Source organism: Mobula birostris, chromosome 26, assembly GCF_030028105.1.
Source record: "Mobula birostris isolate sMobBir1 chromosome 26, sMobBir1.hap1, whole genome shotgun sequence".
In the NCBI taxonomy this organism is placed as follows: Eukaryota; Metazoa; Chordata; class Chondrichthyes; order Myliobatiformes; family Myliobatidae; genus Mobula; species Mobula birostris.
The window spans coordinates 8,841,090-8,858,895 of NC_092395.1; the positions used below are offsets into that span (position 1 = coordinate 8,841,090).

Consider the following 17,806-nt stretch of genomic DNA (forward strand, 5'->3'; position numbering starts at 1 on the left):
ATTCACATCATGCCCAGTCAATTCTTCTTTTACATCCCATCTGAAACCACATACAAAATCCAGGGTGTCTAAGGTTTTTCCAGAGTACTGTATATGTACTGTGTTTCGTACCTTGGCCCCAGGGGAACTCTGTTTTGTTCAGGTGTATACACGAGTATGGCTGAACAACAGTTACACTTCAACTTGATATTTCAGATATCCAGCATTTGCAGACTTTTACTATCTTTTATACTAATTACATAAATACAATTGCAGTAATAACTTTCACTTTTCTCAAATAAATTAGGTGCTATTGAAACCCCAAGACACCTCTCAAAACCCATGAAGAGTATTTTGAATAATCACCCTTTGTTACAAGATATTTGCCATTATTTTGGATACTTTACTTGAAGCCACTGCCTCTCAAAGGCCAACCCTACGTCCCAGCCGTGAGAGGTGGAAATCAGTAAGGCCAGCTAACAAAGGCTCTGGTGAAGCTGTAGTGGTCAATCCCCTGTACTGTGGGTGCAATGGACTGCAGAAGCATTGATGAACTCCAACCAGGCCATGGATTTCAGAGGACATTGGAGATGGGAGATTATCAATGGCTTATGCTTCACTGGGAGCTATGTATTTGAAGCCACAATAGAATGAAATAAGGCTTCTAAAAAACAAACATACCTTGATTTCCTTTAAAATGCTGCTGTAGAAACAAATATAATTGTCTGTCACATACATCTTGCCATGGTATGGAACTTCCTTATGCAAGGCACATTTGAACCCTATTAGGAAACACAAAACCTAATTACTTAACTGATTAAAAAGACCTTCAAAATCTATGATACAAAATTCATAAGCTCTAATTTCAGATCTTAGAATGCTATTAAAATTCAGGTGAAATTAGAATCCATTCTATTACAAATAGTTGTGCAGTTATTTTTTCCCCTCCAGCACAAGTGATCTTTACTGAAAACAGCTACACCCAGTGGCCACTTTATTAGGTACACTTGTTGGTCAATGCAAGTATCTAATCAGCCAATCGTGTGGCAGCAACTCAATGCATTAAAGCATGCAGACATGGTCACGAGGCTCAGTTGGTGTTCAGACCAAACATCAGAATGGGGAAGAAAGGTGATCCAGGTGACTTTGACCATGGAATGATTGCTGGTGCCTGACGGGGTAGTTTGAGTATCTCAGAAACTGCTGACCTCTTGAGATTTTCATGCACAAAGGTTTCCAGAGTTTACAAAGAACAGTGTGAAAAACAAAACAAGTATCCAGTGAGCGGCAGTTCTGTGGGCAAAAATGCCCTGTGAATGAGAGAGGTCGGAGTAGAATGGCCAAATTGGCTCAAGCTGACAGGAAAGCAACAATAACTCAAGTAACCATGTGTTACAACAGTGGTGCGCAGAAGAGCATCTTTGAACGCACAACATGTCAGAACTTGAAGTGATGGGCTGCAGCAGCCGAAGACCATACTGGGTTCCACTCTTATATATAATAAAGTAGCCGCTGAATATCTGACACAACAGCGACACATTGCCACGTAAGACTAGAAAACTCCAGCCTTTATATACAAAAACTTACTGTCAATCACATTCTCAGATTCAGGAAGGTCTTTAAACAGTTTGTGGAATGTGGCATTGGACTTGCTAATCTGCGGGAGAAAGAAGAGTCAAAGTTTGTGAATGGAAACATTTTTTACATGGATCAAAAGAGAGAAAAGTTCAACACTTTTGGAAGTTTGCCATCCTTATGCACAGTACTTCTAAACGACAAATAAAAAATCCACGTTGAAACATTCAGGAAAGGTCAAGTGAGCTAGAGCTTGTCTTTGGAATGAAGGAAGATGAAGACCTCACAGAAGTGTGTAAGAGGCAAACACACATTATGTATATGGGGACTGGTGAGTCCTGGGCTGGACGTCCTGCTCACTTAAGGAAGGTGGAGTGTCTCTCTCATAGCCTCTCCTTTCCAGATGCAGTGATCACCACAGGACCACTGCTTGGCCATGTAGGAGATCACTTGCCTATGGCCTCTCCTATGCTACTGTGCCCATAGCACGGGGTCCCTATTCTCACAGAGTCTGCTACATCATGGTGCGGCCAAGTGTCCAACAGTATAATTGGGTGGGCAGGCTGGGTGGCAGCCAGCCTAGGAGAAGGACAACTCCGATCCCAAACCCAGGTAGATGGGATCCATTAGCCATGCCAGGCAGTCTGTCTAGGAGAAGGAAAACCCCAATACTTAACCTACAGCCTTGCGGTCACTCAGTTGTCACAGGTCACGGTGCCATTGTGGAACATCCCCTAGCCTAAAGGATGGGGATCAGTCTGCGCACACCAATCCTCACTATAAACCTACACAGTGCAGGCGGGAAGAAATAAACTGTACAACCACTCAGAACCCTTCAGCTCACTGCAGTTTCAGCATTCGGACTTGGAGATGCCAGAAACATCCAGGAATGGACACGAAATGATTTCACTACTTCAACTGGTTGGGAACTACAACGGATTTGAAGGTATCCAAGTGGGGATTGGCAATACATTTCCAAGGGGGAGAACCATCTTCAGAATGACTGTAGTAGTTTAAGGTGGCTTATCTCCCCAGAAGCAAGTAGGGATGTTGTCCTTGACAGTAATACAACCAGAAAACTCTGCCATTTGCCACTAAGATCCTGACTTATTTAGTTTCATTGTTCAAACAAGGTGATTTAGACTGGAAAACTCATTTAGCAATTTTTGTCTATAAATAATGAAAGGCACCTTTTATTATTCTGGGTATTTGACAACACTAATGTAATTGTAACTTGGGTAGTACTTCATTGATAATTTGTTTAATAAATTGCAGTTTGTAAAGTGGTTTAATATGAATTAATTCCTTACAGAAGTAGAGGAGGTTACCTTTCGTCCAAGGTTTGACTCCTCTTCATTTTTTACATCAGAAATGTCAATGGTCGATACCCTGAATAAGGCAACAAGTACACTGTATTAGCAACCAGTCTTGTATGGCTTGGTTAAACTCCAAATAAGGATAATGCATGGCATTCGCGCACATTCATCTAAAATCTTTGGATGTGCCCAGCCAACCTCGGGAGGAGCACTGTACAGAGGGATCTAGTTATTCTGTATTATGGAACATACACAAAATGCTGAATGAACACAGCAGGTCAGGCAGCATCTACAGAAAGGAATAACCAGTCAATATTTCAGGTCAAGACCTTTCTTCAGGACCGGAAAGGAAGGGGGAAGACACCAGAATAAAGAAGGTGAAGAGGGAAGGAGGAGAGCTAGAAGGTGATAGGTGAAGCCAGGTGGGTAGAAAAGATAAAGGGCTGGAGAAGAAGGATTTTGATAGAGAGGAGAGTGGACTATAGGAGAAAGGGAAGGAGGAGATGACCCAGGGGAAATGATAGGCAGGTGAGAAGAGGTAAAAGGCCAGAGTGGGCAATAGAATAAGAGGGGAGGGGTTAAGAAAATATTTTTAACGCAAGGAGAAATTGACATTTATGCAATCAGGTTGGAGGCTACCCCAACAGAATAGAAGGTGTTGTTCCTTCACCAATGGTGGCCTCAACATGACACAAGAGGAGGCCACAGACTGTCATGTCAGAACGGAAATGGGAATTGAAATTAAAGTCGCAAACACGAGGAAATCTGCAGATGCTGGAATTTCAAGCAACACACAAAAAAGTTGCTGGTGAATGCAGCAGGCCAGGCAGCATCTCTAGGAAGAGGTACAGTCGATGTTTCAGGCCGAGACCCTTTGTCTATCTCTTCTTTCAGTTAGTCCAGCAACTTTTGTGTGTTGATTGGAATTAAAATGTTGGGCCACCAGGAAGTTCCCCTTTTGGCGGATGGAGTGCAGGTACTCGACAAAGCTGTCCACCAACTTATGACGGGTGTTACCAATGTAGAGGAGGCTGTATTGGGTGCACCGGACACGATAAATGGCCCCAGCAGATTCACAGGTGAAAACAAAAGGTGGCAGACTTATGCAGCAAGTGGCCAGGATGGTATGGTGGCCTTTATTGTAAGACAGTTAAGAGTTTAGAAATGCAGAAGTTGGGAGTGTTGGCATTTATTGTAAGAGAGACTTTAGAAATGGAGAAGTTTTCGTATTATTGTACATAACACAAGAAAGGGCCATATCAAGAGCGCTGTGCACAATTTTGGTCCTTTTTTTTCCAGAGAAATTATCCTGGCACTAGAGGCTGTCCAAAAAAAAAAACAAACACATTTGCTAGGCCAAATCCTGCGGAGAGTTGTCCTAGACGTAGTCTTTGATTTGTAAGAAGTGAAGGGTGATCTGGATGAAACATGTAATAAATACAGGAAGTGTGGCAGGGTTGGACTGCTCCCACTCATGAAACATAGTTATAAGATTAGAGAGGGTGATCATTTTAAACCAAAATGTTTTGGAATTTCTCACAGAGGGTGGCTAATCTCTGGAATTCCCTATCCTAGGGGGTCAGAAAGACTAAATCTTTGAGGGCATTTAGAGAGAAAAAAATGGTAACTTTTTGAAAGATCAGAAAACTTGGGAAACTGGCTGTTAAGAAGAGATGAGGCATAGAGTGCAATTGATCACATCAAATTGAGGGGCAGGCTTATGTGGCTGAGTGGCCAAACCATACTTTTATAATTTCTTATAAAATTGATTTTGTCTTTAAGCAAGAATTGACAAGATTAAGAACCAAATCTTTGCATCTCAACATTAACATTATTGTACAGAATTTGTTATGCTTTGTCACCAAACAAATTTTGTAATCAAATTATGTTGTGGAAATAACATTTTGTTCAGATGTATTTGGACTGAGGCAAGTTTCTAAAGCGTTCTTTTCTAACCCTTTCATGCATATCGAACCATGGAATCAGAGCATTCTAACAGATACTTGGGCCAAATCTGCAATAGACACTGTCTGACCTGACAGTGTAGATTGGGAGAAAATATCAATATAACAGGTCAGAACGTGGGCAACTATGCTATTCACGGTTGTTTATTGTCATTTCCTGTACAAAAGTGATAAGCAGAACAAAATAATTGAAAGGGCAACAGGTGTCTGATCTCTTATGTTGGAGAATGCAACACATAGATAATCTGATGAAAGTCCATTGTCCTGAAACAGTAACTGCTTTTCTCACAGACACTGCCTGACTTGATGAGTATTTCCGGCATTTACTGTTTCAATTCAGTCCTTTATTAGCCAGTTATGCTCTTATCAGTCGACCACTATTTTTTTTAAAAAGCAGATACAAACTTACTCCCTTCCAGCCTGTTCCACCATTATAAAGCTCATGGCTGATTTGACTCCACTCCCATCTTTCTGGTTAACTTTTGAGCTCCTCGCTTATCAAGAAGCAATCAACCCCACCTTAAAGAAATTGGTCACGCACATCGAACCATACAGTGATATGTATTGCTTGTGTCAACAGCCAACGCAGCCCAAAGAGGTGCTGAGAACAGTCCATATGCATCACTACGCTTCTGGCGCCAACACAGCATGCCTACAACTTACTAACCGTAACCCATATGTCTTTTGGAGTGTGACGCCCCGGAGTAAACCCACATGGACACAGGGAGAACGTACAAATTCCTCACAAACAGTGATGAGAACTGAACCCCAAACTTCCAATTACTGGTGCCACAAAGTCTCACACTAACTGCTGTGGTACCGTGTTACCCGTAACATTCAAAGTGTCACACTAACTGCTGTGGTACCGTGTTACCCGTAACATTCAAAGTGTCACACTAACTGCTGTGGTACCGTGTTACCCGTAACATTCAAAGTGTCACACTAACTGCTGTGGTACCGTGTTACCCGTAACATTCAAAGTGTCACACTAACTGCTGTGGTACCGTGTTACCCGTAACATTCAAAGTGTCACACTAACTGCTGTGGTACCGTGTTACCCGTAACATTCAAAGTGTCACACTAACTGCTGTGGTACCGTGTTACCCGTAACATTCAAAGTGTCACACTAACTGCTGTGGTACCGTGTTACCCGTAACATTCAAAGACTTTGCTTCCACTACCCTTCGAGGAAGGGCATTCTAAACACTTGAGAAAGATTGCATCCCACCTTGTTCTCAGAATCAGGTTTACTATCACTGAGATATGCTGTGAAATATGTTGTTTTACAGCAGCAGTACAATGCAATACATAATTAAAAATCTATAAACTACAATAAATATATTAACTTTTTATATTAGATAAGTAGTGGAAAAAGAGAGCAAAGAAAACAGTGAGGTAGTCATGGGTTCAATGCCTGTTCAGAAACCTGATGACAGAGGGGAAGAAGCTGTTCCTAAAACGTTGAGTTTATGTCTTCAGGCTCCTGCACCTCCTCGTTGATGGTAGCAGTGAAAAGAAGGAATGTCCTGGGTGATGAGCGTCCCTCATGATGGATGTCCCATTTAGAGGCATCGCCTTTTGAAGATGTCCTCGATAGGAAGACCAGTGTACATGGAGCTAGGTGAGCTTGCAACTTTCTGCACCTTTTCCAATCCTGTGCACCGGCCCCTTCATACCAGACAGTGATGAAACCAATTAGAACACTCCCCATGTTACACCTGTAGAAACTTGTGACGTACCAAATCTCAGGCTCGCGATGAACTATAGCCACTGTTGTGCCTCCTTTATAACTGCATCAATATGTTGGGCCCAGAAAAGATCTTCAGAGATGTTGACACTCGGGAACTTGAAACTGCTCACCCTTTCCACTGTCAATCCCTGAGAGAGAAAACTGGTGTGTGTTCCCTCGACTCCCAGAGGGTGAATCTGTTTCCCACATCAGCCCCATTAACACCCTTTAGGATCTTATGACTCAATCAAATCTCCTTGCTCTCTTCTAAGCTCTAATGGAAGGAAGACTGGGATATCCAACTTTTCCTTACAAGACTAATACCTGGAACGAACGAGTTGTTTTATGTTACCAAAGACTCAAAGCAAGTTTCTACAGATGTACTGCGCAGAGCACCGTGACTGGTTGCACCACCACATGGTATGGAGACACCAGTGCACAGGATCAGAAGAAGCTGCAGAAGATCGCAAACTCAGCCAGTTCCATCATGGACACCGAGGATATCTTCAATAGTCAATGCCTCAGTAAGGCACCATCCATCACTAAGGATTATCCAGGACATTGGGGTGTATGGGGTGTCAGGGAGGGGTAGCACCTCTGGTGGGGGAACATGTCACGTCCTTTTCAAGGCAGTTAGTCCACCTTTGGTCCCCACCTGGCACTCAGCTCTCACCTGTGGCTCCCTGTAGCTGTTTGCATGTGACAGCGGCCACACTCTGGGCAACGGCTTCCACAAGCCGGCTAAATCAGGTGAGGGTAGCCGACGGGTCTCAAACCCTCGGTGAGATAGCGAGTTGTCTATCCCAGTATGTGAAGACAGACTCCGGCGGATTGAGCAGATGAGACCAACGGAAGGTCCAACGGTCAAGAAGGCGGTCTCTGCAAGCGTCGTGGAACATGTAGAGCAGGACAAGACACAGAAGACGTCCTGGTCATCCACTGCACCTAGTCCCATCTCCAGCCGTCTAGACTCTATCTTGCCACTGGATCCAGATGGGAATTGGGAAGAGAGAGTGAGGCTGACGCTGCGCAACTCTCTCTCACTTAAATCCAAATCACACGCTAGTCTCGACACCATCATAATGGTGTCAAGGTCCTCATCGACGTCGATGACGGACGACCAAAATCCAGGACATGCCCTCCTCTCATTACTATCATCAGGGAGGATATACAGGACACTCACTCAATATTTAGGAACAGCTTCTTCCCCTTCACCATCAGCTTTCTGAATGGACAATGAACCCATGAACACTACCTCACATTTTGCACTAACTTTTGTAAAATATAATTTTCTATTGCAACTTATAGTATTTTTTTTTAAATGTATTGTACAGTACTGCTACTGCAAAACAACAAACTTCATGACTTACATCAGTGATAATGAACTTTATTCTGTTGCTGGTCAATCACTCTGATACTCTTTCCCCACATCCCTGTAAAGATTTCCTTTTCAAATAGATTTCCCTAGTTTTGTTTTGAAAGAAACTAAACCACAGCTCATTTAGTCAGTATATTCAAAATCATGAATTGTTCAACTGTGTTAGCTCCATTGATCATTACTGTAATATATTTGTAGTATTACTTTTACAACTAGCTGGTAGAATTTATTGGGATGCACAAGCCAGTTCATGAATCAATTTCTACTCCATTTTTATTGCAGAAGGATTCAAGATTGTTTAATGTTACTGGCATGCAAACAAAGTCACTGGAGAGACGCAGCAGGTAGATATGAAGTAGTCTCTTTATTTGACAAGATGATACACAGCAGGCATCATATTGAGACCCTTTTGGAAGAAGAGCCCTGCTTGACCCAACACTACATATTTTATGTGCTCAAGATCAAAATGACAATTCCATATTTACAATACATCCACAAGGCTTCCTTTGAACTACACAGAACCTTCACATTTCCCTCCGCACCCACACTACAAACACACAAATTAATTTTAAATCAGCATTGTCTGGTCTTTCAGTTAATGGTAATTCATGGCTCTTAGGAACCCACTGTTCAGAGCTGCATTTTAAATTTAATCTACGGTCCATATTCAGATCAGAAGACTGGTGGCTGAAGTTAGTTGCTGAACTTATTTGCTGTATGTGCTAACCCCCAAAACACCCAAACAATATTATTTCCTGTACCCTCAAGTGTAAAGGAGAACAAAATAATTGTTACTCTAGATCCAATGCAGCACAAAAAAAACACAATAAGATAAACAGCACAATATCGGGTGGTATGGTAGCATAGTTGTGAGCACAATGCTTTACAGTACCAGTGACCCGGGTTCAATTCCCACCCGCTGCCTGTAAGGAGTTCGTATGGTCTCCCTGTGGCCGCGTGGGTTTCCTCTGGGTGCTCCAGTTTTCTACCACTGGTTTGGAGGTTAACAGGTCATTGAAAATAGTCCTGTAGTTAGACTAGGGTTAAATAGGGTGCTGCTGGGTGGCTCAAAAGGCTGAAAGGTCCTATTCCGTGCTGTATCTCAATAAAATAAAAATAAAATAATAACAATAAACAATGAAACACAATAAAGATAAATACATAAGACGGCTTATACACATAGATTGATTGTCTGTCCATAAAGTGAATAGAAATAATGAAGTTCGTCCAAAAAGGTCCTCAAATCAGAACATTACAATCTTAAATACAAATTATTAGTTCTACTTTTCTTATAGAAGTTCATAAAACATACCTCAGTTGGTGTAATTTATCTTTTTGTTGGGCCTCAAGCGTCATGGGGTCATTTTCCAAGCTGGAGGCAGGTGTCAGCGTTTGTGACTTCTTTCTGTTCTTTTTAGGTTTTTCAGCCATCAGCCCAATCTCACTGGGACAGCTAGCCCAAAATAAGAATAAAGACCTTCAGAATAGATCAACAAATGTAGGCCGACACCACAAAATTACTAACCTTATGCTTTTCTTATAGAAGTTCATAAAACATACCTCAGTTGGTGTAATTTATCTTTTTGTTGGGCCTCAAGCATCGTGGAGTCATTTTCCAAGCTGGAGGCAGGTGTCAGCGTTTGCGACTTCTTTCTGTTCTTTTTAGGTTTTTCAGCCATCAACCCAATCTCACTGGGACAGCTAGCCCAAAATAAGAATAAAGACCTTCAGAATAGATCAATAAATGTAGGCCGATACTACAGAATTACTAACCTTACTGCAATTTGTGGCTGGTTTCAAAAAGCAGGTTCCGAGTGGAAACGAGAAAACTAATGGTGCTTCATTAACTGAAGAATAATATTTACTAATTTGGAATAATTTAATTTTAAGTCTGGCTCTGCCCCGACAAGCTGCCTTTCTGATTTATTGCTTAAAGTAAATCAAGAGGCAAAAGCCACTGAGAATAAATGCTGGCTGCTTAAGTTTAAAATTCGTTCATGGAAGGTAAGCATTCCAGGCCGAGCCAGCATTTAGTTGCCCAATCCTAGATGACCTTAAATTGTGAACTTCCGTCTTGAACTATTCAGTCCTTGAGACTTGAATACACCCACCAAGCTGTTAGATATTCCTCTAATACTGAAGGAAACTGCACCATTATTCAAGCACAAATAGTATATATAATTTTAAATGGTTCATGGTGAATGAATCGACCTTTGTTGTAATACATTCCGGACACAATAACGAAACAACTTTTTCCCAGCAATACGAATGTCGTAAAAGTTTATAACAGGCTGTAAAATCACAGTTGTCCAAAACTCTGAAAGAGACTGTTTAAGTGCACATTTTCTGCACTTTATAACGGATGGAAGGTAAGATTAGAGACAGTGCTGGAAGAAATCAGCAAGTCAGGTAGTAACTGTGGATTGATGTTTCATAAAATAAAGAATACAGGCCCTTCGGCCCACATTGTTGTCCTGGCCTTTTAGCTCACTGCAAGATCAACCTCACCCTTCCTCTGACATAGCCCAAACTCTCCATTTTTCTTCCATCCACATGCCTAGCTAAGATTCTCTTAAATGCCTCTAATGCAGCTACATCTATCACCACTTCTGGCCTTGTGCTCCAGGCCCTTACCACTCTCAAAATTACCTACCTGGCATCTGTCCTAAAGTCACCTTTCTTTTCAAGTCTTTTTATTGTTATATTATACAGAAAAAATAACATGAGTACATTGAAGTAACAACACTTACAATGTCTCAAAAAAGACATTATCTTAAAGACTGCAAAAAAAATTTTGTGATAACAAAAGAAACTACTAAGCAGGAAAGTGAGAAAAAAACCCCATTAGGTGTACAACCCCAGAGTCATGCATCATACAAAAAGCTTCTAAAAATAAACATCAAACTGCCAGCAAGAAAAGAAAATCTACTAAAAAATTTACAATTAGATTGTGGAAAAATTATATCAATTAGCTCAAATGATAATAACGAGCAAATGAGCCCCATCTTTTCTCAAAATCAAATAAAGGTTCAAAGGTTCGACTTCTAATTTTCTCCAAACTAAGACATAGCATCACTTGAGAGAACCATTGTGACAAAGTGGGAGCCGATGTATCCTTCCACTTCAACAAAATGGCCCTCCTAGCTATCAATGTAACAAATGCAATAACATGTTGGTCACTAAAGTCACCTTACACTTCCTCCATTCTCCTTAAAAGAAAAGTATCCTCTGGTATTACCCACTGCTACCCTGGGAAAAAGGCACTGGCTGTCCAATCTATTTTTGCCTGTCATAATCGTACACACTCTATCAGGTCACCTCTCATCTACCTTCACTGCAAAGAGAAAAGCCCGAGCTCACATAACAGCCAGCACGGGACCCACCAATAGACAATCCCTTAGGAGAGTATCATACTCAACTCGGGTGATTACACTACTGCCAATACTCAGAGGCTATAGTCATACCTGACCTACAACAGCTGGTCGATTTATTTAAAAACGCACACCCATCGCACCCAATTGAATCACCCCCCAGGGCATAAGTGACCTCCTGCAGCAGAGTTGGAGGAGCTCAGTGGGTTGGGCAGTAGCAATGGAAAGAGCCCAGATGAAGGGCTCCCTAGTTACTAGCTGACCCACTGAGTTCCTCCATTGCTTTGTGTCTTACTCCAGACTCCAGCACCCGTAGCCTGCTGGGTCTCTACCTGCTGAGCACCTTACACGCACGCCTCCTTCTCATACCAACAGCACCGCCTCTGCTCACTCACCCATTTATGCTGTATTCCAAGAGGAACACCGTCCCTGGGGATAGCGTGAACGCAACGAAGTTATCAGAAAGTTCGTAGGCTCCTGTCACCCTACTCCAACTTGGAAGAACAACAACAAAGATACCATCTACCAGCAACCAACCCGTGAAGTATTTTGGCAGAGAGCTCCCTCCTCCTACCAAACTAGTATTCAGTGGATCACTGCAATCTGAACCACATTCCAGCCGAGTCCCACGGGGCTAATCCCAGCACACAAGCATTATCCGAGTCCCACGGGGCTAATCCCAGCACACCACAATCATTATCCGAGTCCCACGGGGCTAATCCCAGCACACCACAAGCATTATCCGAGTCCCACGGGGCTAATCCCAGCACACTACAAGCACTATCCGAGTCCCATGGGGGCTAATCCCAGCACACCACAAGCACTATCCGAGTCCCACAGGGCTAATCCCAGCACACCACAAGCATTATCCGAGTCCCACGGGGCTAATCCCAGCACACCACAAGCATTATCCGAGTCCCACGGGGCTAATCCCAGCACACCACAAGCATTATCCGAGAAGGTCCCACGGGGCTAATCCCAGCACACCACAAGCATTATCTGAGAAGGTCCCATGGTCTGCTCTGCTCAGCCAGGTCTCACTTTACATGTGTTAAGAGAGCCACAGAGCCTCGTCACCAAAGTTCAGAACGTGTTACGCAGCAGCCACTCTAACTTTACCATAATTGTTTTATTACTGCTAGCACATTAGAGTGCAGAAACCTTCATTTTTTATTTAGAGATACAGTGTGGAATACGCCATTCCTGCCAACAAGTTCCGATTTAACTCTAGCCTAATCACAGAATAATTTACTATGACCAAGTGACCTACTAACCAGTGCATCTTTGGACTGTGGGAGGAAACTGGGGCACCTGGAGGAAACCCACACATTCCACTGGGTGAACGTACAGACTCCATACAGAATACGCCTGGATTGAAACTGAAGGTGGTATTACCCGCAGGATACTGAGTGTTGAGTAAACGGATTCTGTTCCGCGATGCCGCATGGCAGACACGCAACACCTTAAAAGGTGAGTCTGTGGTCAGCAGCAGTATGAAACAGCTTACAACTGTGGTGAATTCATTCGGTTGCATTACTCAAAATAACGCACTTCGAAACAGGCACGTGCATTAAATCAACATACAAAATAATCCGGCAAACAGACATTCTTCAATGCATGTGGAATAATGTGCTCAAACAGCGTAATTCTGAGCTGAAAATGTGCATATACGAGGTACACTTCAGTGCTCCAAAGGGACTTGCACTGCCTAAGTGACATGGTGAAACGAGACCCTCTATTGGTCAGGGTCAACCATGGATGCTGCACTGTCTAGATACACAAGCTGGGGCAGTACGATATGGAGAGCAAGCTGTCGCCCGTACAGCAGGCTCCCCGTCTCCATGCAGCTGATAAACAACAGTGACCGATAAAGTTTCACACCAGCAGCCTCGCAGAATTTGCCAGTCAGCATTGAACTCAACGTAGGACTGCCTTTGGGACTCCAGCTCCAGATTTTTACCCTCAGGGTTTACTCCCAAAGCCTTCCCCAAGTGTGAGTATAGCTGCAAGTCAGAAGCAGTTTGAGAGCAGAGTTTTCCTTCTCCTCAATAAGCTGCCAGCCATGCCCGAGAAGCCCATCCGCCTGAAGTGACCGGTTTTAAGGCACCAGTAATCCACCTTTGCCCCTTCGCTGGTTCTGCCGGGTTTAGTAGCTAAGCCACACATGAAGGACAGGAGCCGGACTTGGTTGTCAGAGGCTATTTGAGATGCATGCCACTGGGAGCATTTAATAGGTAGTGGGAGCTTGTCCTCACTACCTCCCCTGGCTATGAGAACCTACGGGCCCCTGTGGTTTAACCCATGGAACAAACCCACTGGCAGTGCATACTAAACTTAGTTACAATCATCCACGTAGCACAGAGAACGTCTGCATCACTGTCCTTTTCTTCAGTGCAAGATGGTTTATTTATTTAGAGATGTCATAGTCATATTCATAGTCATACTTTATTGATCCCAAGAGAAATTGGTTGCACTATAAATAATTAGTAATAGAAACAAAAATAGTTAAATAGTAATATGTAAATTATGCCAGTAATGTGGCCCAGTAAGAGGCCCTTCCAGCACAGTGACCCCGCATGACCCAATTACACCCACGTGACCAAATAACCCACTAACCCGCACGTCTTTGGAACGTGGGAGGAAGCTGGAGCACCCGGAGGAAACCCACATAGTCATGAGGTGAGTACACAGCCTTCTCACCAACAGTGACGGGAATCGAACCCCTGGTCACTGGCACTGTGATAGCATTACACTCACCACCACACCTTGCTCATCTTGTCGTGCTACAGATAACAAAAGCTTGGTGATTTTTTTTTTAAAATAAAAGGCTGGTGCTGAAGTAAGACAGTGCAGTATTACTCTCCAATTACTTATCTTTATTCCTAATTAACTTTATTTACAAGAATACACTGCAATGCCTTTTCATTCTTTACATTCATAGTCAATGCTTTCCGTACTGTTCTATTGCACACTGTGGTGAACCATATATATGTATTATGTACATGTTGTAACTGGGTTACCTGTCTGGACACGCCCCTCTGCTGACTGCCCCTGTGGCTCCTCCCACAGATCTCTGAATAAAGATGATTGCGCCATTGCTCCTCCTCCTCAGTCCAGGGGCAGGTACTCAGCATGGTGGAGATCACGTTTTACTGTGAATAAAAGCCTTTCAGTATTTACTCTACTTCCAGTCTTTTGGAGTTATTGATGGTGCATCAGACTCCTCAGTAGCTCTGCTGCCACTTATGTGTACTGGGGTGGTGTACTGTTACAGTAATAATCGAGGGGCTCCCTCCCTGGTAGAGGGACCCTTTGTAGGGAAGGAACTCATTGTGACCCTTCCCCAATGAGCCCTTGCGGTGACTGCAGCAAGCTCCAATACGCCTGTCAGCACGCAGCGCTCCTCTCCAGTCTGCAACGTTCCTCCCCGACAGGCAGACCAAGGTCTGCCTTTTCGCCGAGTTGATGGTCTGCCAGCAACCATGGATGCCCGCCTCCGTGTCGGTCTCTGGGAACAGCCTGCGGATCAAAGAGTCCCCTGTCACGTGGCTCCTCAGATACTTCCCATCACACAGTAGGAAGCGACCGAGCCCTTCAGATCCACAGTAGCTTAAACACATCAAATCCAGTTCCATTCCCTCCAACTTCTCACACACACAATTTCTGATCCTTTGTCACTTATTTGTACTATTTACAGTATCTCAAAACATTCAAATACAGGAGCTGATATTCAGAATGATGTGATCACCGTCTTTGAGTTGGCTACAGCTTCAGACAGCTCCCCACTTCCAGCAAAGGGAATGCAAATTGGAAAAACTTAAAAGGTCTTGTTACTGTTCCATCACGTTAGAAACAGCTGCAATTAAGTCCAGCAAATCAGTGTTGTGTTGCATTGGTCAGTAAATCACGAGACAATGACACCATCCTCCACTACTGATAACAAATCACTTGAGAGTTTACGCTTGCAGAGAACACTAGCTCAATCCCAACTACCTTAGTTCACCTTATCACTTCCTCCTTCCCTTTCTTCCATGATCACCTCTCCTCTCCTATCAGATTCCTTCTCCTCCAGCCCTTTACCTTTTCCATTCATCTCCTCCCAGCTTCTTACTTCATCCATCCTTCCCGACTCACCTGGTTTCACCTATCACTTGTCAGCTTGCCCTCCTTCCTCCCCCCGCCCCACCTTATTCAGGCATATTCTCCCTTCCTTTCTAATCATGATGAAGGGTCTCAGCCCAAAATGCCAACTGTTTATTCCTTTCAGTAGAACCTGCCTGGGTTCCTTATGGTTGTTATAGCCGGCGGGGGGGGGGAAGGGGGGTTTGGTACGGGGATAAGCTCCAACTACCTACTAAATGGTAGTGGGGGCAGTGATGTGCATCTCAAACAGCCTCTGACAACCAGGTCCAGCTCCTGGCATTCACGTGTGGCTTAGCTACTAAACCCGACAGAACTGTTTCTACTGAAGAGATAAGGGGCAGAGGCTGGGGTCTTAAAAGCAGATGTTTTGGGTATTTGGGGTTTGTCAGCCATGGCTGGCAGCTCATCTAGGAGAAGGAAAATTCTGATCACAAGCCTCAGCTGCCTTGTGGCTATACCCACTCACGGGGAAGGCTTCAGGAGTAAACCCAGCAGAAAAAATCTGGAGCTGGGTTCAACACTGACTGGCAACTCCTGCGACACCGCTGGTGCCAAACTGTACCGGTCTCTGCTGCTCCTTAGGATTCAGCAGCTGTGTGGAGAGGAGGTGCCTGCTGCACGGGCAACAGCTTGCTCTCCGTATCGTACCACCCTGGCTTGTGTATCACACAGACAGCTGGGCCGCAGCATCCGCGGTCGACCCTGACCAACGGAGCGCCTCAGATGCTGCCTGATCCGCTGAGTTCTTCCAGCATTTTGTGCATGTTGCTGAGAGTTTTTAGAATTTTTTTTTTTTTTTTTTTATGTTCAGCGCAGAAGAGTCCTTCACAGCCCAACGAACCGCGCTGCCCAGCAACCAACCTGTTTAATCCTAGCGTTATCACGGCAATTTGCAACTAACCCATGAACCGGTAAGTTTTTGGAATGTGGGAGGAAACTGAAGCACCCAGAGGAAATCCATGCGCCCATGGGAAGCACGTACAAACTTCTTACAGACGGTCAGAATTGAACTGCAAACTCCAACGCCCCGAGCTAGAATATGCTAACCACTACGCTACCGTAGCTTTAAGAAATCAACAATCTGCTGAAAGAAAGGAATTGTCGATGCTTTAAATCACACTTGTATTTACTAATTGTTTCATTAAATTGCCACTATTTCCCCTTCCCCTTGCAGATGAACTGCAGCAGCTTACTTGCTGAAGGCTTGCTTTTGGCTTCAGGCGGTTAACAGCTATCTACAGAGGTGTAAATTTAACATCGCCACTCAATGCAAAAATCAAACAACAAAAATGCTGGGGGGGGGGGACCTCAGCAGGTCAAATCTCATCTGTGGAGGGAAATGGTCAGCCAACATTTCAGGTCAAGACCCTTCGTCTAAACTGAAAAACAGAGGGAAGTCAGTCAGCATAAAGGGGTGAGGGAAAGAGGTGGCAAGCAACGTGGGAGGTGGGTGGCGGGGCTCGAAGGGAAAATGAGGTGATAGGCGGATGGAGGAGGAAGAGTTAAGGTAGTGACAGAGGCTGGGATAAACTGCAGAACAGGTTTATCAGAAATATGTCTGGTTTCGAATCTATGGGTTACAAACAATGGTTGGACAAACTTCAATTGTTTTCTCTTGAGTGAGAGAGGCTGAGTGATGCCCTGGTAGAAGTATATAAAATTATGAGACACAGCAAGGGTATATTGTTATTTTTCTTGTCACTCAATTTGCCTATGCCTGTTTGTATTCTTATACAATCACCTAATTGTTCAGTGAATTTTCCAGTACTGTAATTATAGTACTATTGCTTCAGTATGGCTATTCTATAAGTTCATTGTTATCACTGGAATGTTCTTTTTATACAAGTTGGAGCTAGTTATTTTTAGTCAAGGTGACCATGATTACTTTGATCTCTGCTTTCCAGTGTTTCGTGACCCTGCTCATTGACTGTTTGTCCCACTCCCAAAGAGGAGGTGATGTAGCAGCATCCACGCCAAGACCACCAGACACAAAAAAACAGTTACTTTCCCCAAGTAGTAAGGCTGATCAACACCTCCACCCCTCCACACCCCAACCACCACTACCTTATCATTCAGTCAGCCACTCCTGTACTGAGCATCACTCTATGGACACGCAATCGAGCTATCTTATGTATTTATATTTATTGTTTTATATTATTATCATTATTGTGTTCTTATCTTACTGAGTTTTTTTTTGTGCTACATCAGATCTGGAGTAACATTTAGTTCATTCTCAACACTGTACTGGAAATGACATTTTATACTCTTCAATCATCAGGAGACAACAGTCAGTGTAGGTTGGAAATAACATCTTCTCCTCACTGACAATCAACACCAGCGTACCTCAGGGA

General features: G+C 43.6%; 1 protein-coding gene across 2 annotated transcripts in view; it reads right to left on the bottom strand.

The window, feature by feature from the left end:
- Positions 1-17,806, bottom strand: part of LOC140188034 (GRAM domain-containing protein 2A-like) — a 118,947-nt gene that overhangs the window by 20,476 nt on the left and 80,665 nt on the right. For both annotated transcript variants that reach the window (XM_072243935.1, XM_072243936.1), the window contains exons 2-6: positions 9,502-9,642; positions 9,254-9,394; positions 2,883-2,943; positions 1,567-1,636; positions 661-761 (exon numbers count right to left, since the gene is read on the bottom strand). In XM_072243935.1, coding sequence (XP_072100036.1) covers positions 661-761; positions 1,567-1,636; positions 2,883-2,943; positions 9,254-9,394; positions 9,502-9,642 — 514 coding nt within the window. The remainder of the gene's footprint in view (positions 1-660; positions 762-1,566; positions 1,637-2,882; positions 2,944-9,253; positions 9,395-9,501; positions 9,643-17,806) is intronic.